The sequence below is a fragment of the Panulirus ornatus genome, chromosome 17 (genome assembly GCF_036320965.1).
Source record: "Panulirus ornatus isolate Po-2019 chromosome 17, ASM3632096v1, whole genome shotgun sequence".
NCBI classification, from domain to species: domain Eukaryota; kingdom Metazoa; phylum Arthropoda; class Malacostraca; order Decapoda; family Palinuridae; genus Panulirus; species Panulirus ornatus.
In genome coordinates, this window is record NC_092240.1 from 20,573,135 (window position 1) to 20,596,639 (window position 23,505).

The 23,505-nt window shown below is 45.8% G+C and overlaps 2 protein-coding genes across 10 annotated transcripts in view; one reads left to right on the forward strand and one right to left on the reverse strand.

The window, feature by feature from the left end:
• LOC139754608 (uncharacterized) overlaps positions 1-23,505 on the forward strand; it is a 385,727-nt gene that overhangs the window by 129,488 nt on the left and 232,734 nt on the right. The window lies entirely within an intron of this gene.
• LOC139754607 (uncharacterized) overlaps positions 1-23,505 on the reverse strand; it is a 79,025-nt gene that overhangs the window by 9,903 nt on the left and 45,617 nt on the right. For 2 of the 7 annotated variants that reach the window (XM_071672045.1, XM_071672044.1), the window contains exons 2-8: positions 14,668-14,817; positions 13,947-14,453; positions 12,848-12,965; positions 6,338-6,502; positions 2,832-3,059; positions 999-1,266; positions 362-605 (exon numbers count right to left, since the gene is read on the reverse strand). In XM_071672045.1, coding sequence (XP_071528146.1) covers positions 362-605; positions 999-1,266; positions 2,832-3,059; positions 6,338-6,502; positions 12,848-12,965; positions 13,947-14,453; positions 14,668-14,811 — 1,674 coding nt within the window. In that variant the 5' untranslated portion in view covers positions 14,812-14,817. Of the gene's footprint in view, positions 1-361; positions 606-998; positions 1,267-2,831; positions 3,060-6,337; positions 6,503-12,847; positions 12,966-13,946; positions 14,454-14,667; positions 14,848-23,505 lie in introns of all 7 variants that reach the window. The other 5 variants (XM_071672046.1, XM_071672043.1, XM_071672048.1 and 2 more) reach the window with 4 other exon arrangements.

Consider the following 23,505-nt stretch of genomic DNA (forward strand, 5'->3'; position numbering starts at 1 on the left):
GGTTACTAAAGGCTAGGGGAGGTGGAGGTAACTACCTAATTGTGAAAAATATGTCATGCAGCGTAAGGTGAGTACGTAACCCTCGTACTCTTACAATTCGTGATGTCTAGCTTCAGAAAAGCTGAGTTTCCAAGTTTGTCATCATTTAAAAGCAGAAACATCTTAATACAATGTACATACACTTGAATACTTATCTCTTGTTACCGCAAGGCAGACTTTCAAGTCTTGTTATGTACGAAGTGTGATCATTAACCCGGCATCTGAGACGCTTCACAGAACGATGGACCTTCCTGGTACTTTAAAATTTCACTATTTTATTTCATACAGTGAGGAAGCACCAGAGAGATAACATCGTACTTACCTGGTATTTGCTGAGCTCGATCCCCTCTCGACGACACCGGCCATACAGAGTGCCTGTAGGGATGCCAAATTCCTGAGCAGCTTTCTGGACGCTCATCCCACCACGGATGGCGTCTAGGGCTTTGGTTAAGTCATCGGGGTTCCATGATGGCTGGATGGCTGAGAACGGCGACGACAGCTTGATGCCCTCCTTGCGGGCGATCTTGTACAATGTTGAGTTTGGGATGCCAAACTCCTTGGACGCTCTGGCATAAGGCAAAACAAACATCCACGGTTACCCGCCAGTCACACGTCTGTTCTTGTTACACTCTATAACAACATTTGTAATACAAGCAAAAGTCGCTCATTAATTATTATGAAATGGTGAAGTCTCGAACACAAATGCCTCTATTCTACGATGTTTCCATAACCCTGTCTTATGCGCGGTAACGGTCCACGGTTGGTCATACCGTTTCAGGTTTTCATAGTTTCAGGTTTTCATACTGAATTCTCTTTCTTAATTTTACGTTCTATTGTCGTATATTTATGGATGATAATTAACCAAGCTCAGGATTTTATTCTTCCTGAAAAGCTGAGCCACTAGAACTCAAGCTGAAAGTTATTTCTATCTCTAGAGAGGCATACTGAAGCTGACTCACCTGTTTGCGGACATTCTGCCGCTGCGGAGTTCCTCCAGGGCGCCGGCCAGGTCGTGCTCGCTCCACGTCTTGTTAGGCCCCTCCTTCTTGGGCGTCTCGATGCCCATGCGGTGGGCGCGCTGCCACAGCGTAGTGGCCGGAATCCCATACACATGAGCCGCCTTGCTCAAAGACATGACGGCGTTGCGCAGCGCGTCCAAGGCCTTGTCCATGTCCTCGTCCGTCCACAGTTTGCGGCCCCCGGGCGTGCCCGACAGGCTCTCCGTGTCTGGGTGGTCAAACAAGCAGGTGTGGTTACCTGCATGACCTCCCAACGACAATTCAACATGCAACAGGAACACAGCTCCTTAGTGCGCGTGCAACACCCTGGATCTGTGCCCATATTCTGGGATACCTCTAAATGCTCCACAATGCACACACATTCATAAGCAATACTTGTAAGCAGTTAGTCTGGCGTTGCCTGGAGTTGCTACAACAATCAATGTAGTACGTAGGTTAACAAACAACTGTACAATCACTAATTCAAGTCCGGCTCTACCTGGACATCTCTAAACCTATAATATATAACCACTAATGATCTTGCAAAACAAACCTTAACCTCCATAACCATTGGTGAATGTGGACTACAAAATACTGGCGTGGAAACATTATTGTTAGTGAGCGTGCAAGACTATGAAAGCTACGTGTACACCTGCCAGTGCCTCAGCATCCTCCGGCTTAAGTGGCGTTACTGACACTTACAGCTACCATCATAAGTAACCTGACGAAGTTAACAGACGTGTAAATCCTTCAAGCAACCTCATTCAATAGTCTAATAAACACTGACGTTTATTAAAAGACTGTAATTTCATACTTTTATTGTTGTTATTATTATCATTATTTTTATTATTGTTATTATTTACATGTTTACGTATGGTGTGCAGCACGTGACCAGAGGTAATGAAGAGATACATGTACCACGCCATGATGTCATCGCCCTTGTGTTCTTGTGGGTAAGTGGCTAAATAATGTACCTGATTTTGCGAGTGTCGTGCCGCCAGTGGTAATGACAGGAAAGACCTATTTAATGCCAGTGTTAGTGAAGGGAGGACCTATTCAAGACAGTGCACAAACACGAGGACTCCTCTTTAAGAAATGGCACTGACTGGAGGACCTCCTCACGTCAGTGGCACCGACAGAACACCCACAGATGGAGTCACGACTAACTTGAAGGAAAGGTTCAGCGATAAGTGAAAGATCTACTCGAGGGTAATCGAAAAGATCGTATACACTCCCCGTAGAGACAGAGGGGAAGGTGTACTCATTATAGAGACATGGGAAGAAAGACCATCTCCCTCTCATGGGCCACAATCAGCTCGGAAGAAGTGGAAGAAAAAACTGTAGTCATTCAGCGGACTCTTACAAAAAGCGTATCTATCAGACTGGAAGTGAGAGGAAGGTCTGTGCAACACACTGAGGTATGACATCTGTCACCTTAAGGTCAATCATGAAATAACGCGAGGAAAAAAAGAAAGTTTCGCAAGAGATGCAGAGAAATTTCAATTTCCGCCAAACTGAAAGGGCAATGAGTGGTCACTGCTGTCACTGAGCAGGTTATATTCAACGCTTTTCAGGTTATATTCACTGCAACAAAGTAGTAAGAGTGAATTTACCGCAATCATAAGACCAATGCGTTACTTGCCCCTAGTAACGTAAGGTAATACTCTTACAAGAGAAGCAATGAGAGATTGTAAGAATAGTAGTGACAGGTTATACCAAGTGCATGAACACTGAAAACGATGTGGTACAACGCTGTGAGGGGAGGTGGTACTCTACACGGGAGTTGGTACTCACCAGAGGAGTAGTGTGAGGTGGCGTTGGAGGGCATGAGTCCCAGCAGCTCAGGCGTGACAGTCATGCGCTGGCCGCTGGAGTCGGTGCCGTCAGAGGCCAGGTGCTGGGCGTCCCCCTCACTCTTTGTGTAGGCCCCGTACCCGCTGTTGTAGTCGGAGGCGTGGGACGTGCCCGCGCCCTCGTCTGTCGGAGACAACCCCGGCAGGACGTGCGGGGGAAGGGCCGTCTCTGATAGACCACAGAGGAGAGAGGGAGAGTGAGGGCGTTAGTTAGCAGTGAGGAGGGAAGGCAGGGTCATGGCATCCTATTGCAGACATCATCATTACCACTGAAGATGAGAGAGCAGAAGCCACCGCTCACCAATAGCATAGTACAGCACATCCCTAGACCCATTAATGATGGCACCTGCACACAACGCAAGCATCTCTTGTTAAAAGCCCACACCAGAGATGGCTGATAGTGATCTGAATAATGGCAAGCATCCAGTAAGCCGTAAGTTACTCCACTGTCAAGATGATCTCATTCGCTTACCTATATGACAGCTGAATAAGCTGAGACAAATCGTTAGCCATTTAAGTGTTTTACTGTTTAAAACTGTGTTGAGATTTACGACAGCGACGCAGTAGGAAGTACACGTCAGTGAGAGGATGAAGGCAAACTATGAATGATGTAGCTGTAAGATCAATTACTGTCCAACAGTAGACGGGGGCTGACTGACAACACCCATGCAGTGGTCAGCAGCAACACTTCATGCTCTGGCACCATGCACTTCCCGCTCTCCACATGCCCACCCTGGGGCGGGGCGAGGGATGTGGGAAGGCCGCACACCGCCTAATACAATACACACAGGCTACCAAGGGAGGAAGGGAAGGTGAGGTAGGTTGTAGTCGCGGGGGCTAACACTGCATCACATACACTACCAGCTATAATATGCCAACGGTTCACAGACTTAACACGAGCATCCAGGCACGCGTTCGCAGTATGGATTCATCTACGAGCGGAAAGTGAGGGTTGTCAAGGAGCACAGGAGAGTCACATGGGAGGTCTTCAACTCGATACAACGGAGGTTGAGCGATGCCAAGGTCTACAGTAGAGGCAAGACAAGACACTACGGAGGTCTAGTAAATAAAACTACGTAAATTCGTTTGTGGAATACTGTATGGCGACGTCCTGTCTACAGTGGTGGCTACGTGAGGGTGAGAGCCTCACAGTACTATTGTGCAATGTAGTGGGGACTGTATCATACATTAAGAGATTACTATTCATGGTTGTCCGTGTCTGTACTGTATCTTGAATGTAGTACTGAACAATACAGAGGATGTTTACATAACTGCATCCAGGCCAATTGCTGTACATAACGATTTCCATTTTACACCACAAGTAACGTGTGTTTAGTGGGAGTCTTCGTACTGTATCCAAGATATAATTTTGTCCACTGTGGCGGCACACAAGTGTGTCAGGCAACTTGTCACAGGCAACAAGGGACAACTACAAACATATCTACCGTGCATACAGCCAGAGTAGCTCTAGTCTGTCGTCTGCAGATAGACAGACAGAAGTTGAAAAAGACATGATAGTGAAATCTTGTTACCTTAATTAGAGGATGAGTTTTGGCAGTAATAAACAAAGGGTGTACACCCTCCACAGTTACTGTTCACTAGATATGCAAACGAAAGGAAGGAATAAGTTGGTTATCAGCAATAATTTTTTGGTTAGTGTTTGAGAGGTCTGTTGCTGTCAGGTGTTCTGTATAGTGTTGGTAGATCGGCACTTGGACTTAGAGAGTGTGCCCTCCTTGATGATGCTACAGTTGAAGGATAGTGTATGGACCTTCCAGAGTGTAGGAAACGTATGTAATGGTTTACTCTCAGCAGTCAATAGTGTTTCCATCTGTAAAGCTGAAGTCATTGTAGAGAGGAAGATCAGAGGACGTGGGAGATTGGGTAATACTGAGCCACTAAGTCAGTGGTCGTATCCTTCATAGATCATCTGACTTGTAACACTTTAACTACAGGTTAATGCATATATCGCTGTCATGCAATGCATCGACGGTCTTTCATTTGAATAGACTCAAGGCACATCGCAGGAAGAGGCAGGCACCAGAGGCAACTATGGACATCAGGAAAAAGTTGTCACCGACATAACAGTGACTATAAAGGAAAGAAGAAAGTCACCCAGTGGAATCCAATGCCACTTACGAGGAAGAAAACTCAGCCTATTAACGGTAAGCTAGATGTTGTTATGTAGCCAATCAAATCGTAAGTGAACGGGTGTACAAAAGTTCAACCTGAGACAGGTCCAAGACTACTTACTTGAACCATACGGTAGACTAAGGGGCAACACTGAGGGAAATTACGATTAGAAAATAGAAAAAAAAAGTCCAAGTAGGTCACATAAGTTAAAAGTCATTAAAGGAAATCAAAGGTCACCAAGACAGGTCAAATCACTAAGGTAGGTTAAAGGTCATTGAGACAAGTCAAAGGTGGCTAACCAGATCAAAGGTAACAAAGACAAATGAGTCAGTGTTCGGAAACATCAGAGGTACAACGTGTGTTACAAGTTACTTGGGAAAGTCACGGGTTCCTACTACCATACGACAAAGGTCAAGACACGGAAGGTCTGCTGCGCCAGTGACTGCACGGTACACACACACAGGCGACACCCCCCACCACACAACCTGGGGGAGTCATTGATGCCTGGGGCCATCAGGGAAGTCAGAGATAATACAGATACATCATAGGCTTTAAAGACAAGTTAAAAGCTTTACGGTGGTAGGTCAAGGGTCTTCCATTGTAAATCGAAGGAGACTGGACCAATTAAAGGTCAGTAATGAAGTCTCGGGTCATGAAGGAGGAACAAAGGTGAAATGAACGTGTCATTGCAGAATGATGTAAGTCATATCATGTGAACAGTATATACAAGAGGAAAAGGTCACATAGCTAAAGATAAGTGGAAATTTTTACCTATGGTTGACGAGGTCAGAGCCAACACAATCTCATGCTCACGTAAGCCGTCCTACACAGAGGGTTAAAAGTAATGTTCTACATATGACACAACTGGAGGGACACAGGTGTACAACAAGCAGAGAAGGCTATTACCATAGTGTAGTATTAAAGACCCATGTATATAACTGAACTCCTCCGACGTGTGGTGAGCAGTCGGCAGTGTTCAAGTATTGTATGCTGATAACTGGAAAGCGCCCGTGTTGGCAATAACGTATACAGGAGCATAATGGTGTTGGGGATGGAGTGTGAGCGTCAGGGATGTGATATGGTGTCTGAGCGTTAGTGTTGGCTATGGCAGGAGCAGCAACTATGCTGATGGCCTTGATAAGGTGGTGTTAGGGAGGCAGAGCAGCAACATGGTGGAGTACTACACACAGCAACTAGAGAGACAGCTTGAGGGCGTTCCACTACTACAGGGTTATCACAATACAGCAGTATGACGCAAGGGATGTATGGACTACTGGCGTGGGCGTGTGGGCGTGCGCCATGTATTGGTGTTACCTGGTTGTGGGAGGCCGACCGACGGGCCCAGCTCCGGCAGGGGGGGCGGGACGTGCGCTGCAGGGGGGTGCGGCTGAGAGGGGTGGACAGCCTGTGGAGGAGGGGCGTGGTGGGCGTGGGCGGCGGGCGGCGCGTGGCTGGCTGCGGGTGCGGGCGGCGCCCCGCCTACAGTAACCCACCACATAGCACAACATTACTACTGCAGGACCGACAACTTCCTCTCACGCGCTAGTACTAGTACTAGTACTAGTAGCTTCCTTAATCTAGATACCTGGCGCGGGACACGAGGCCTAGAATGGCCACAGGGGCGGGGAAGACAGGTGAAGCAGAGGGTGCGTGGCCACGCAGGAGGCGAGGAAGGAAGGTGGCATGTTGTGCAGGAAAGGGCTGGAGGCGTGGGTGTGGTGGGTCAAGGGGTGGCGGGGGCCAGACAAAACAAAGGGCGTGAGAGACCGGACACCCAACGTGGGTGGTGCAACGGGACAGAAGGCGTGGCTGCTGCTGGGGCACCGCACGCCCGGGCACACATATGATGGGTGTGCTAGTCCGGTGGCATAGTGGGTGGATGGGTAGCACGTGGTGTGGGTGACATGATGACAACGTGGGTAGTACTACAGGGGATACTGGGTGTGTGTACAGGGTGTGTGATGTATGGGGGCCAGGATGGTATGTTGGGGCACAAAACACGTATAGCAGGCAAAAGGCGGGGGACTTGGTGATATGCGGGGACAAGGGGGGGGGGGGGGGGGGTGGCAGCTGGTGGTGGGCCGGGACAAATCTAGGAGGCAGAGGACGTGGGTATTGCGTAGGGGAAGCGTCGGTGTGGCGTGACAGGGGTCTCTTGGCCGGGAGAGATAAGAGAGGCGAGATATAGGACGTGGGTGCGTTTGCAAGGCAAGGGCGTGGTTGATGTGGCAAGATAGTGGTGTGGTAGGGCAGGTAGGGTATGGTGCGGCACGTACGTGGTGTGGTAGCAGGGGCGCACGTGGTATGGCTCTCCCGATGTGGGGTGGCACATCAGGCTAGGCAGGGGTGGCAGAGGAGGTGGTCAGGAAACGCAGGTTGATGTGCATAAAAGGAAGCAGAGGAGGCTGCAGACGGAGGCTCACAACGACAGGGGAAGGTCATGAAGAGGTCAGGAAACTGAAAGTCGCACTATAGGAATATTACTTTCATCAATGCTCTCTCTCTCTCTCTCTCTCTCTCTCTCTCTCTCTCTCTCTCTCTCTCTCTCTCTCTCTCTCTCTCCTCTCTCTCTCTCTCTCTCTCTCTCTCTCTCTCTCTCTCTCTCTCTCATTACTATTTACGTTTGCTATTTGACTGTGTCAAGAGGAGAGAGTTTTACCCTCGAGTTGCCCCGTCTCTTAACCTTGTAAATATGTACCATGTCATTACTCATATGTATGTATTACACACGAACAACCCCCCCTCCCCCCAGGATACCCATATATCGACCAGCCCCGATGGGATAAACACTTCAGTTGGGTGTGGGTCGAAGATCGCAAACCATGTGCATCCATCACCGGGTTGGCCCGTGCTGTCTCATAAAAACAAAACAAAGATCGACAGAGGGAAAGTTAACATCAACACCAAAAAAACATTTTTGAATCAATCTCTGCTGAAGAACCTAGATCCGTCTTCACGTGAAGTGCAGAGGCCACACTCCTTGTTGAACGAGAGATGGACTGGGTAACGACGACCTGGCCTGAACACTCGGTTGACACACATGAACACGGATTATTATGCAGATGAATGAAGTGGTTACAGGAGCCTTGTGGTCAGATGGGGCGGTTACGAATACTTATCGTGAATTGTTGGCATGGCTAATGTGCAGGTGCGGCGGGTGTGGGAGGAGCAGGGAGGGAGGAGTGGTGGTGATCGTCTCCCCAGCATGACCGGTCGCTGAAATCATCAGAGTCCATGCGTCTGGCGGATGGACAAGAGTGGGTCTAGGGCAAGCTAGAGAAGTAAACTAATGGCCGAAGGATGACTGAAGTAAACTAATGGCCGACGGATGAGTGAAGTAAGCTTATGGCCGACGGGTAAGTGAAGTAAACTAATGGCTGACGGATACGTGAAATAAACTAATGGCCGACGGATGAGTGAAGTAAACTAATGGGCGACGGATGAGTGAAGCTTTTCTTCAAATTACTGCCGCCAAGAAATGCACGTTTACGCCCACGTCAGATATGTGGCTCTACATACATATTTGTCTCTGGGGATCCTACTGGTGGCGACAGACCGACTAAACCAAGTGTGTCTGATGAACAAGTATACATGACGAATGTATACATATTGCAGACGAACGATGACGTGAGTGTACGTCTTCAGCCCAACACTTGTGTACATAAAGACGAAATAAAATCTGCAAATAACGTTCCGTGTGTGTTTATGGGCAAAATCATTTCGAAAATATTGCCACGGTTCAACATTATCTCTGCGCTTGTCAAGAATATATTATTGATGATGAGTCGCTCTCGTTCCTCTTGCCTTTAGTATTAAACAAACATTTTTTTTTTTACAATTAAATATTAATTTTGAAAGTTGAGAGAGGCTGAGCACAGCCTGGGTCTGCTGCCTCATATGATACCTTAGGTTATTGACATATATTAATTGAAATTTGGTTTATAAAACTTAATACAAGAACTGTGATTAATACGTAATACATCAGGTTGTATAATTAGCGCTCCCTTTTCCTCTCCTACGATGGTTATGATTTACAGCGAACATGACCTGCGAAGCTACGGGAAAATGTAGAGTGAACGTAATTCACGGAAAAACGTTTGAAAATGATGACGATCCATGAAGACCTTCCTTGTCTATGTTACTCTAGCTAGGGGCGGTCCGTTACGTATACTTCGTCCGCTTGCTGCAGTCGTGCTAAACAAGTGAAGCTTCCAGGGAAATAAGTAAAATTCAAAAATTTATGAAATTTTCGAATAAGAGAACTTCAATAAAAGTTCCTTTCCAATTCGCACATGTTTACTCTGGCTGCAGCAGGTGGACGGGACACGACAGCGATCAAGATATATTTCCGTTATTACACTGGCCTCGACCCTCACCAAGTTGGGTAAAGTTTTCATACGTTTTGTCCTGCTTTACTGTTCTGCAGCACAATAGGGCAAACTCCAAAACTTAACATATCATCTGGAGAACCTGGCGTCATCCTTACTTCGATGGTAAACTTCGATGGTGTACAAGTGACAGAGACATCGTTCACTTCGACTTTCATGGATAAATTCGTCACATCTCAGTGGCGTGATGCTTGGGTGTGCCATGTGTATGGTTAACATTTGGCTGAGGACACCAGGAGGTACGAGTGTTGGGGCCCTACGAAAGTCGTGTTCTATGACGACAGATTTACCAAGGTAAACACTACACACGAACGGAAGCCTTGTTTTACGAGGAATTTTACACATAAAGTAAATGACTGAGGAGAACATTCGTTCTATAAGGAGGTATATAGGCAAACGAGGGTAGTAGTTGGCATATAAGTTGGTGGAGCATGAACAATGTGTGACGGGGTGGGGAGGGGGGGAAGTGTGTGGCCGACCTCGGGATGTGCCACATGGGAATGCTACAATCACAGACCAACCAACACAACGACAACATACATCACAGAGCTTTCATAATGCTTAACTGGCGTCCGTGGGTGACACACACACACACACACACACACACACTATTATCCGTGATGCAGTGATTAGCGTTGTGATCCACCAGTTTAACGGGCCTGGGTTTGAGTTACGGACGAGGCAACCGGCTGACAACGAGCCCAGCCGTTCATCCTCCCCTTAGGGACTGGGACTGGTCGGTGAATGGATACCCGGCGTAAGGTGAGGTGTGTTTACGTGTGGATATTAAGGTTAAGACATGGCACATTTTTAATGTTTGGACGGAGCAACACATGTGTAAAACCCTCCCCACAACACACGTAACAGTCATTACAAATAATAGTCACACACACACACACACACACACACACACACACACAAACACACACACACACGAGCTTCCGTGGGTAGCGATGCCACCCCAGGAGTCTCGGGCCCATATGTTCCAGTCCCGGACAAGAGCACAAAATCGGGATGCTCGATAAATGGGTGCCTCATGTAATATATATATATATATATATATATATATATATATATATATATATATATATATATATATATATACATATATGTGTGTGTGTGTGTTTGTGTATGTGTGTGTGTGTGTGTGACTCGTATAAAATTCTTACCCCATACTATCCACACACACAGACAGTTATGGGGAACAGTGAGAGCAAAAGGGAAAGTTCTTTCGCCACAATACTAGTCAGTTATGGCGTGTTTGCGTCTCGATCCCCCGATGTGGCTGGACAATAACACCATAATAAGTTTATAACTAGCTCAGTATCAGCGGTCCCACTGCCTGATGACCTTATATCTAACAAAAACATTATACACTGGATTTATGACTGAATAACCTTGAATCAACTGTTCTATTTCCTGTTTGGTTATTAGTATCAATAACTTTATCTACTACAGTGGCAACTCTATACGCATCTCTCTCTCTCTCTCTCTCTCTCTCTCTCTCTCTCTCTCTCTCTCTCTCTCTCTCTCTCTCTCTCTCTCTCTCTCTGTATATATATTCTAACATAATATCCCCTGTACATATGACAGTTTAACCTTCATTGTACAAGTGAAACACAAGCCATCACGTCCATACAGAGGGACTATACCTACCACAACCCACTCCTTTCATATAAGGGAGCTCAAACCATTCATACAGAGGTCCCGAAGGTGTTTGCGAAATCGTTTTTGATCTTCCCTATGTATCATTCCGGGAGGAAACACCTCAAGAGGGTACAATGGGGGAAGCAAGCCCCTCTCAGTATTCTTTAAGCGCACAGTATGATACATGCGCCGTGTGCGCACTTCACAAGATCAAGAGTTATTTCAGTCATTGCCAGAGTGTTTGGTGTGTGACAGTCAGTGCTCCTCGCTCTTATTTTTGAAGGGGATATAGGGCGTCCTACTGACGAAGTTATTATCAGGACACAACCAGAAGCGTTAACGGTAGAGACGTGGAGGCATCATCAACAGATACGGAGGACAAGAGGGAGATAGAACACAAGAGGTGTGAAGCTTTGAGGAGGAACACAGCAGGAGGTGCCCACCGCACTCTATAGAGGCAGACCACTGAAGGCGTCAGTGGCTGGTGAGCAACCTGAGGCATCAACGGTCATTTAGGGAAAACTAGAAACACTTGCCGTTTAGGGCAAGCAACAACTGACACCTGACATCAGGGATAAGGAGGCAGGAGGAAGAGATAACTACTGAGTATGAACATAAAATAGCAACGATAAAAGTACGTAACAGGAGACATCAACCAAAGAGAATAAGAGCGACACACAAGATGATACTAACGGTACAGGAAACACAAGATACTAAAAGTTAATACGGGAACAACCGGAGGATCCGAAAACAAACACAAGCAGAGATGATCAGGGCAGAAATGTACAACATAAAGCTCTATCTGGCACGTAGGGGTAACGCGAGAGGAAGCACCAACGGTAGAGGGAAGGGAAAGGAAGGACCAACGGTAAAGGGACGCAGGAGGAAGGCCAAAGGTAAAAGGACGTAGGAAGAAGGAGCAACAATAAAGAAAGGCAAGAACAAAGATCAACGATAAAGGGACGCAAAAGGAAGAACCAACGGGAAAGGGAAGCAAAAGGAAGAACAGACGGTGGACCATAGGCACACCAAAGGAGGCGGCGCCCGTCAGTATGGGGCACAACAGAAGACACCAACAGTAACAGAAGCCAAGATGCGCCACAACTCAGCTGAAGGGAAGTGTGGTACACATGACGGTAACATTACCATAAGTATGTATCAACATAATACAGTATAGAATAAGAACGACAGGCGATATCCACGGAGGATCCTGGTGCTTCTTGATCCTATCTTCTATCCTGTTTCACTGGATCACAACATTTGACAGTCATTACATCAAACAAGGAGAATCCGTAGCCCTAAGTTACACTCTATACACCTTATCTGGAATTCACCTGCTAAGCAGTGTATGGATGTTTGACCACGACAAAAGTGGCATCGAATCCTGTATATTCACTCAGTTAGTGACGAACTTGTGCTTTCTCTGTAACGTGAGGAGGACGTGTTTGCAAGGTGGTTGGTACACGTTAGCTGGGCAGGTGAGGTAAGGGCAGTACGGATACTACATACCAAGACTGTAAGAACCAGGTGGTCAGGCTAATAACATGGGGAGGACGTGTGTGTCTAGCAAGGTAAACACATCACGTCGGGCACGTGTGGAGGGAGGACTGGTGAGACTGTGGCAGCAACGGGTACACCGGGTCGAGCCTGACACTCAAGACCAGGTGATGGGACAAACGTGTGTACTGGGTGGTGGTGAGGTGAGGTAGGGTGGGCACTAATGACACACTGTGGGGGCGCGATACACACACACACACACACACACAACCAACTGACAGGAATAACGTACCGTTGTGGACGTAGTGTGGGTGCCCTTGCCGCTGCTGCGCTGCTCCCTCGCTGTCCTCGCTTCCGCCGCCGTGGCTGTCTTCTTCCCCGGTCTCCATCTTGATGCGTTTGCTGGAACTCTGATGTGAGTAGGAAGATGGAAGAAGGAGGGAGATCGAGGAAGAGAGGGCGTCCATAGTGAGACGCAGAGAGAACATCGTCCAGATGATAAAGTTGAAGCCCGTATTTGTGGTCGGAGCGAGACACAAGATTATGGGAGTGTTTTGTGAGGCAATAAGGGAGTAAATGCAAGTGTAGGAGGTAAATGAAAGTAGATTGGAAGAAACCAAACAGGATGAAACCAGATGAAGAGGAGAGAGCCAGTGAACAGGAAAAAGCCCCAAAAAACAGTAAAGGGGGCGTCATATAATGGAGGGAGAAGTATGTTGTGATGGTCAAGCATAAGTTGGTTGAGGCAGCACGTGACGGATGTGTGCCAGGTGAAGCAACAGGATGGGAACAAACCAGGGAGGCAACGGGCACAAACTCGGAAGAAGGAGGGACGGAACAAACACGCAGAAGACATTTGAAAACGGGGTTAAGTAGAAGTGTGGGAAATCCAGCAGAAAGGTTGGGAGAGACAAAGTATGAATGTTGGGAAACAGATTGGTTGACGTCAAGAACGGCAAAACATTAGTGGAACAGCAACAGCGGGAGAGATTGTTGCATGGTTAGTGTTGCCAGGGTGTGACGACAGGAGGGAAATGAGAAAATAAAGAGGTGGGGCGGGAACAGAAATACAATAGAAGGGATGGGATGGTAGGGCGGGTAAGGGATGCAAGATGACCATGAGCAGAGAGAGAAAGAAATATGTGTTAGCGATAAACAAAGTTGAAGATAAAACATATAAATATATTAAATACTAATGTATCTTAAATTTATATAGCACAGATTTACCAGTGATATTTACATGATGACTCAGTACGACCACATCACCAGTATCTTCTGAGACCTACACTCCACAGTGACCAGCGTGGCCACTGTCAGGGTGGAGTGAAGCCATCAGGTCTGCTGTAAGAACCCACAAGACACACACACACACACACACACACATGACTCACGGGATGTTCCTGGTGATCTCCCCGGCGGGAGGTTGGCGTGGCGGGGGAAGGCCGTTCATACCGGTGTCTGCCATAGAGAGGTGGGCGGCCACGAGGTCGGTAAGATGTGTTGTAGCGGCCGCGCGAGTACGGTGGGCGGCCTCGGGCGGGCGACTGGGAGGTAGAGGCTTGGCGTGAGGCGGCACTGGAGGGCGTGGCCGTGAAGCCAGGAGGGACATGCGTGGGGTCGTCGCCCACCTCACACAGGCCCTTGATTTTTAGAGTGTCGGCGGCCGCCAGGAGGGAGTTGATCTGTTCCTGAGCCACGTCGATCTCACCGCGGTACACGAACTCGATGATGGCGCGCAGGTCGGCGAAGGCTACGTCCCGCGGCAAGATGACGATGGGGTGTTTACAAGGGTTGTTCTGCAGGACTGCCTGGAAGTAGGGCGAGCACGCGGCCAGCACCACCTTGTGTGCCCGCAGCTGCTGCCCACCCTCACATGACAGCGTTACGTCCACGAACACCTGCAACCACAGCACCAGCACGTGTCACACACACACACATCCAGGCATGGCCAGACGCAGAGGACAAGTAATGCACTTACATAACAGCCAAGGAGCTCCACAAGAGGAGCAGAAGGCTCACGAATGACTGTTGTCGCGACATATCAAGTGAAATAAAGGTTACCTCTCCTGGCATGAAGGAATACGAACAGAGAGGACTGAGAGAGGGACTTACCTCTTCCTGCAGTAGCTGGTCGAACACCGCCGTCATGTTCGTCTGGTAGTTGTTCCAACGCAGACAGAAGTGATCGGCGGCGGCGGCGGCCACGGCGGCAGCCCCACCACCGCCGCCTCCTGCCGCAGGCGGCGTCCCCGACATTACGAACTGCACCAACAGACACACATATATCAGCGGCTGGCAACAAAATTAAACATGGATGGTCACCATTATGGCACCGTTCTGATTTGTCAAGAAGCATTTAGTTTCAGAAGTTAAGTCTTATTAATAAAAATACCTCATCATGTTTAACCGTCGTTGAAACTTAAATTCTTCAACTAGTGGCTCGAAAGCCAACGTTCAACACAAGCACAGTCTGTGTAATGATCATAGTCACTGCAGGAGACAGCGACACTGATGTATCACCTTAGACTAAGGCCTGATAGATTAACACATGACCAAATAGACGAATCAGAGTAACATGAAACCCATGCAGGCTTATCCAGTTTTGCAAAGGGATATATATATATATATATATATATATATATATATATATATATATATATATATATATATATATATATATATATATATATATAAACCTTTCAACAAGATTATAAAATAGTGTATTAGTTCCCAAAAAATCTTTAGCGTCTGTAGATTGTTTTTAGCTGTCATCTAGAACGGAAACCAGTGTTTCAAACACACACACACACACACACACACACACACACACACACACACACACACACACTATAAAACCTTTGCCGGTGCCCAAGTTCTCCTCTAATTCTCCGAGGAAGTTTCTCTAGCGAGGGGCTGGCCTGGCCTGCCTGGGCTGGCCACACTGTTCATCCAGTACACTTGGCACAACAACCCATCGGATCTGGTATACTCTCCAAGAAACGCTCTAGATTCATTTTGGGAAAGTCTAGTCTGGGGTCTTCCCGTGACACTAAATAGATTGACCATAATGAGTGGATAAAAAGACGTGGGCCACTAGTGTTTAAGTTACTTTCCTGGTATAATATTTTACGTTTCGGCCCGTCATCCTAGCAGTAACGTAGGTAAAGCACTAACCCACTAGTAATCTCCCATATGCTTCGTCTAATGTTTCTGTCGTACGTTCTAATCGTTACAGTTTAGAGCTTTTCGTTAACTGCAGTAATTCCAGTGTCATATTGAGTGGCCGTAGTCAATATTCCTGTCTGTTTATCTTCAGAACGTTCTTATGTGGAGGCGACAGTTTTCCCCATCGAGCATCATGTTATTTTCGGAGGTCCGCAGGAAGATACCATTCGCCATCAGTGTTTATATGTAGTATAAGAAACAGTAGGGGAGCAAGCGCGCTTCCCTGAGGACCATAGTTTTTAACAGCAGAGGGAGACGGGATTTAGTGTAGTTTGTTGTTCACCTTAACAGTCTGTTTCTTAGAAAATCATAGAAAATTCACCGTCCTAATTTTATAGTTATACCCTTTCTGCGTATTTTGGGTCTAATTATTGCATATAATTCCATCAACTAGCAATATTTATGAGTACACAAAAAGAATTTACAATGAGTAATAACGATGGTGTATACAGCTTTGTATACTTACTGTAAACACAGGATATATCTGACAGTATGATATATTAAACATGGTATATTTACACGACCCACAGAATACCAGAAGGAATATATTGTACTTATAGGGAACGAAGAGGTTTGTAGTGAAGACAAAGGGTTCATTAAAACGAACACAAAATGATTCCTTTCCAACATTCAGAACAAAGTTACTTCTCGACACCTAAAGTGACACAGTACACTCAGTGATTCCCGTTCCTCTACATCCAACGCGATTCGATTTTTGTAAATGATTCTCTTACAGCGAGCAGGAAGCTGATCACGTCAACATTAAGTATATGTAGTATGCACGGTGCACTTATACTTTGTTACCTTTGCTGTACATTTAGTGTACTTAATACGGTCGTATTTGATTCATGATAAAATCCAGAAAGTGATTACCTTAAAGAGGGTCTGTAATGATTCGTAGTGACGACACGTTCAGAATTAAAGGATACTAACTTAATTAATGAAGAAAATGCAGAGCACTGTGTTCAAATCTGAGACAACAGTTTATATAAGCCTTATATGAGACGACACAGCACGTTAGTGTCAGTGGTAAGCTACCTGAAGTGGTGGCATTGCATCCTTTTCCTGAGTCTAGTTGATCCAGAGGAAGGTAAAGACAGCAACCAACCATTGGGTTATTTCGAGGTTGTTCGTGTGAAAAGAAAATGCACACTTTTAAAAATACCTGCGAAGGCGCACATAAAGCCAGTCTTGGACTGAAACCACGGCATCTCATACTCTGATAATATCATCTAAGAAATCAAACAGATCCGTCACACATGAACTATGCCTTGGGAAACCATTCCTCACATTAACAGTTACATGGTAACTCTCTGAGCGGTGACGAGCGACAGTGTTTAGTGATGGTTTCCATGAATTTGCCATCTATGGACGTACAGTAAATTACCAAACAATTTCTTGGTAAAGACGTATTACCTTACTTGAACACTGGTGTATGACACTAGACAAACTTCCAATCGTGTGTGTGTGGAACGTTCCCTCTCTGACACACTGGCCTAACTGGAGAACAAGTCAGGTGTTTACTTTTTTTTCTAAGTTCTCGAATGAAATTGATCTCGACCTACCGGTTCATTTACTTTCGAGCTATTTAATGTTGATTATCAACAACACACCAACCCGCCCAGGTTCGAATCCTAGAGAAGGCAGTCGGCTCACAGCCATCCCAGCCCTTCATTCTTCCCGAGGAACTGTACGATATATATATATATATATATCCCAACTGGAGCTGATTATATATATATACATATATATATATATATATATATATATATATATATATATATATATATATATATATATATATATACAACACACACTAGATCGCCGTTTCCCCCGCGCGCGCGTTTGTTCGTGTGTGTGTGTGTGTGTGTGTGACCATGAGTTAGGGCACTCTGGTGTCCATGCTCTCTGAGCTACCATAGAATATCATGATCTTGCACGTCAGTATGTTGCACAGTGTTCTCTTACACTATTAGTGGCACTGGATCTAGGACACAAAATATGTCTTCAGTTGTAAATATGGATGAGAAAAACTGCATATCTCTCCCGTGGCAATACTGTCTTGACGAAATACCGCACTTAACATCTCTCCCATGGCAACACTGTCTTGATCTAAGTCGCCGTTTTCTGAAAGTAACGGACTTTGACTGACTGACTGACTGACTAGGTAATGACTCTCTTGCTCCTGATATCATTATAAAATTCTTTGTAGTTTCTTTTGTTATTTACAGCAATATACGTTTCGTATCCTCCGTTTGCTGTGAGATACATATTTTTTTCTATTCAACTTTACATAGTTTACACTTCTCATGAGTGTCTTCTGTACGAAATAATGTACAGTTAGATACCGATTCACCTTCACATATGATGCAATATCATAATTATCGTTATAATGTGGCAACTGAGATGATACGAGATTCCCGGTGTAAATGAAAATAGGGGAAAAAAGTATGAGTTATAAACGAATACAAAGGTAAGAAAGAGTCTATATATATATATATATATATATATATATATATATATATATATATATATATATATATATATATATATATATATATGCGAGGCGTGGGCTATGGATAGAGTTGTGCGCAGGAGGATGGATGTGCTGGAAATGAGATGTTTGAGGACAATGTGTGGTGTGAGGTGGTTTGATCGAGTGAGTAACGTAAGGGTAAGAGAGATGTGTGGAAATAAAAAGAGCGTGGTTGAGAGAGCAGAAGAGGGTGTTTTGAAGTGGTTTGGGCACATGGAGAGAATGAGTGAGGAAAGATTGACCAAGAGGATATATGTGTCGGAGGTGGAGGGAACGAGGAGAAGAGGGAGACCAAATTGGAGGTGGAAAGATGGAGTGAAAAAGATTTTGTGTGATCGGGGCCTGAACATGCAGGAGGGTGAAAGGAGGGCAAGGAATAGAGTGAATTGGAGCGATGTGGTATACCAGGGTTGACGTGCTGTCGGTGGATTGAATCAAGGCATGTGAAGCGTCTATGGTAAACCATGGAAAGCTGTGTAGGTATGTATATTTGCGTGTGTGGACGTATGTATATACATGTGTATGGGGGGGGGGTTGGACCATTTCTTTCGTCTGTTTCCTTGCGCTACCTCGCAAACGCGGGAGACAGCGACAAAGTATAAGTATAATATATATATATATATATATATATATATATATATATATATATATATATATATACACGGGTGAGCGGGGTTGGGAGTCAACAAGGGCGATGGTGGATTACATGCTAATTGACAAGTGAGCGAGGAAGCAGATGAAATGTCTGATCATTTCGTGACGGAGGCGAGTTTAACTGACTGTGATGGGTTGACGAAGACCGGAAATGGTATGTGCGCGGTGATAAGTAAAAAATGCGTGCAGAGTTAAGTACAGGGATTGACTGGAGAAGAGCATAGGGAGGGAAGCAGGACTTAAATGTATAGTGTGGCATGGAGGAAAAAGAACATGAAAAAGGACGGTGGAAAAAAAAGTTAAATCGCCAGTGAAAGAGAAAAGGGAAGTACACGGAAGTAAGTGCATGAAGGAGCGCAAGTGATTGGGAGGAGCACTAAAGAAAGCAACTGGAGGTTAATCAAAACAAAGATACAGGAAGTGAAAAAGAGAGCAGATGGGTAATGAGTTGACAGAGTACCCATGAACTTTAGAGATAACGAAGAAAATGTTTTCTTTGAAAGTGAACAGTGTGAGACAAAAACAGCTCAGATAGCAGTGAGGAGAGCGGATGGGGAAGTGGTAATAAACAAAGACGTCAGAAAGAGATGGAGAGAGTATTTTGTGGGACAGTTGAACATGTTGTGTGACAGGGAGGGTAATGTAATGTGATTGGGAGGAGATGACGTTCAGAGTGAGTCTTGAAATTCATGAAAGCCAGGCGGAAATTGAACTGTGGGAGAACAGCAGGATTGGATGAAATCTGCAGTTCAGTTTCTCAAGAATTGGGTGCCACTGAGCTGGAAGAATGCTTGTATAATGCCCTTGTCGAGGGACATGGGCAGAAAAATGTATTTTCAAACTATTGTTCAATATACCTGATGAACTGTAGAGGAGGGTAGTGACTGAGAGGGCAGCAGCATGCATAGAACGTGATTATGGAGAGCAATGTGCCTTGAGAAGTAGATGTGTGGACCAGGTATTGTCTTTGAGGAAAAAAAAAAGAAAAATACTTGCAAAAAGAAAGATCTGTATGAGGTACTTGTGGGTCTGAAAATAAGTGATGTGGTAGGGATGATACAGATGCCTTGTGCTATCAATATATACGGCGTGGAAGGAAAGCTACAGAATGCAGGGAGTAGTTTTCGTCAGGAGAGTAAGGCGTGTGTGCGGGAAGGAAGGAAAGATGGTGACTGTGGTTTCTGGTGAGGCTGGGTCTGCATCAAAGATGTCTGATGCTAAAATGGCTGTTTAATCAGTTCCTGGACAGAGAGAGAGAGAGGCGAGGGGAGTTTATGAGAGAGTCTTGGAGCAAGGGTCCGATGTACAATACTCCGGGAGTAAGGAACATGGGAGGTGAATCAGTTACTGTTTACAGATGACACAGTTCTGATGGCAGACTCCAGAGAGAGAGAGAGAGAGAGAGAGAGAGAGAGACTTGAAAAGCTGCTAACAGAAAGTGGAAGTGTGTGTGAAGGGAGAAACATGATATTTATTGTACACAAAAGTGAGGTAATGAGGTGCAGCAGCCTGTGGAGTGAGACAGGATGATATAAGGTTAGTTTTAAACTGGAAGGAAGTGAAGTGTGTTAGATACCTGGGAGTGAGTCGTGGGATGGAGCAAGAGGGTTAGGTTATGGGTACACTCAAGAACGTAATGAAAAAGTCAAGTAAGGACAGAGATGGGTATGTTTGGACTTACGTAGTTCCGAAAGAGTTGTATGAATGTGAATATCAGGCCCTGAGCGCAGTGGCAAAGAAAAGGGTGGATGTGTTGGTAATCAAGAGACTGTGGACGACATGTGTGAGACGCACTGACCGAGTAAGGAATGAGTGTCAGTGATGGTTTGATGACACGTGCAGTCAGACTGAGAGGGCCGACGATACGATGAGCTGAAATTGCTCGGTTACATGGGAAAGATGTACGAAGGAAGGCAGACCAAGAAGAGTATATGAACAGATGTCGCCACTCAAACCGTAGTCTTTAATAACACAATGCCCGAAGACACCCCACGCACTCAGTACAGTCACAGACACTTGAACACACCATCATAGAAAAAAAAGGACTGGAAATCAAAAACATGAATGATATTCGCCATTGTTCAGACGCCTTCTGTTTCATTAATCCTCCAGGCATCACCTCTCTGAAACTTTCCCTCATGTTCGGCGTGGTAATGCTCCACTCTGCCCGATCCACGAGTATCATTTTGGCCACTGCTCTCCCACAAGAGCTGTCTGCGTACGTCCCTGCCACCTAAGCTTGGACCCCGAGGCACGCACCCTGCTGTTGCTTCCCATAGTTTCCGTGTGGAAACCGACCACACGAGGAGTAACCCTTATACCTCCTCCTCCTGTCCTTGAATACTGACACTTCGGAATGCTCTTCCTAGTTCCGTCTTTCCTTCATCCTGTAATAATTCCACTTTCACGAGTCAGGTCAACAAACACCACGACAACCCTGCTTCATTCCTTCATTCTTTTTTCTCGCCTCCTTTCTCCGCGTGTGGCCTTCACTGGGGCACGTTCTACACGTGCCATGTCGGTCACCATGTATATAAGGATAACGGTGTTACCGGACTCCGCCTACTTGTGGTTACACTTTTAAGTGAAATGTCACATTTGGTGAGGGTGCATCAATAAATGTTCACGAACCTGAGTAGAACTCATTTCGAAGTATTTCTCGCTCCAAACGAGTCTATCCTCGACTTCCTTTGCTGAATGTGTGGAGGTAAGGTCTCGGGCTTCCTCTGTGATAAGGGTCCTGCTGGGTTGTATGAGAATAAAACCCAGCAACATAGCCACAGAGGGTAACATAATAACGCACCAGAAGGGCTTGGAAAATCCTGAGTCACATACAGACATTACAAGGCTTGATGCTAACAATAGAAGCGCACACGGTACAGCGGGGCCCCTGGCTCGCCTATGCACACACCTGGCAACTAACGAACGACCAAAGAATACACTTATCTGAGAGTACGATCCTTCCCGTGTTAACCACAGTTCCCACACTGCTCCATCCACGTCACGCTGGCTCATGCAACACAAGGTACAGATTAACTGTGAACGATTCCTTATAACCATCCCTGCACTGTAAACACACCCTTATACTGAAGAACAACACGACTTGAGATAAAGGCAGAGTCAGCACATTCTTAAGGAAAGCAGCACAAAAATTATCTGCTAGCTTCCAAATTTATCCATTAGTATGCTAATTGTCCATCATTATGTTAATTGCCCATGTTAGCATCGCAATTAACCCATCGATGAACATATTGACGACATATCTAAGACTACGACAGTACGACAAATTGACAAATACAAGTGAATTCAAGCATCAGCAAGCCACTGAGTCGTAACCAGTGTGGAAGAGGACGGAAACTTCTGGATTAACGTGGTGGTAGCAAGACTGATTTTCCAAGAGGTAAACTTTAAATGTTGTTCACATCACTATGGGGGCGCAAATACCGCCAGTCATGACCCGAAACGAATGATTTTAACCTCGTGTGTGTTTCAACATATCTATGGCACTGCTATACCAACTACTCTACTGTGAGTGTGGGAAGTCTGTGTTCACAGCGAGGACGAGGGAAGTCACACAGAGAGGGAGGGGAGGGGAGGGAAGAGAGGTCAGTGTCTGGCTGGCAGGGGAGGACCCCAGGTGGGGGTCATCATCATCATCAGGGGGCGAGTCATGAAGGATATGTTAGGAAAGGTTCAGGTACGAAATGGAGGGTTCAACTCAACGTAATAACAGGTGTCTTGCTGACGCCGGATATTTTACATAAATACTTAATTCTCACGCGGCAACGGCACTGTTTGCCTCGTGTGTGTGTGTGTGTGTGTGTGTGTGTGTGTACTACACACATGTTATAGAGTGTTCAGAGTAATACAGGAGGAAGGTGTTGGTGGCGAGTGTTGTGGCGCTCGGCGCTACAGGCACGGGTGGACCTGCCTGATGGAGCGGGTTGCCTGCCAGCCGCTCCTCCTACCCCGGCCGGAAATACTCTTACCCCACAGGGTCAAGGACGCGCACACTCATATATACCTACGTACATATATACACACATACCAGTTTTAAGTATTTCGAGGTAGTTACAGGCAACACCTTAGTGTTTCCTGATCAAATTATATTTTCATTATTATCATTATCATCATTATTATTACTGTTATTATTATCATAATTATTATTATTATTATTATTATCATTATTATTATTATTATTACTATCATTATTCTTATTATTATTTGTATGATTATTACTCTTATTATTATTAGTGTGTGTGTGTGATTATTGTTACTGGGAATTTTACACTCGCGTTGCCCCGTCTCTTAACCTTGTATATGTATACCATGCCTTTACTCCTGTGTATATATGAACACACACACACACACACACATACACACACACACACACAGCCTAGCCTACGCCAGGTACCCGTTTTTTCGACCAGCGCGTGGGTGAGGATGAACAGGTGGGTGGACTGTGGACCGGCTGCCGCAACCAGGTTTCGAATTTATGCGGGTTTGATCTAATCGGCCCGTGCGTGCGTGACGGT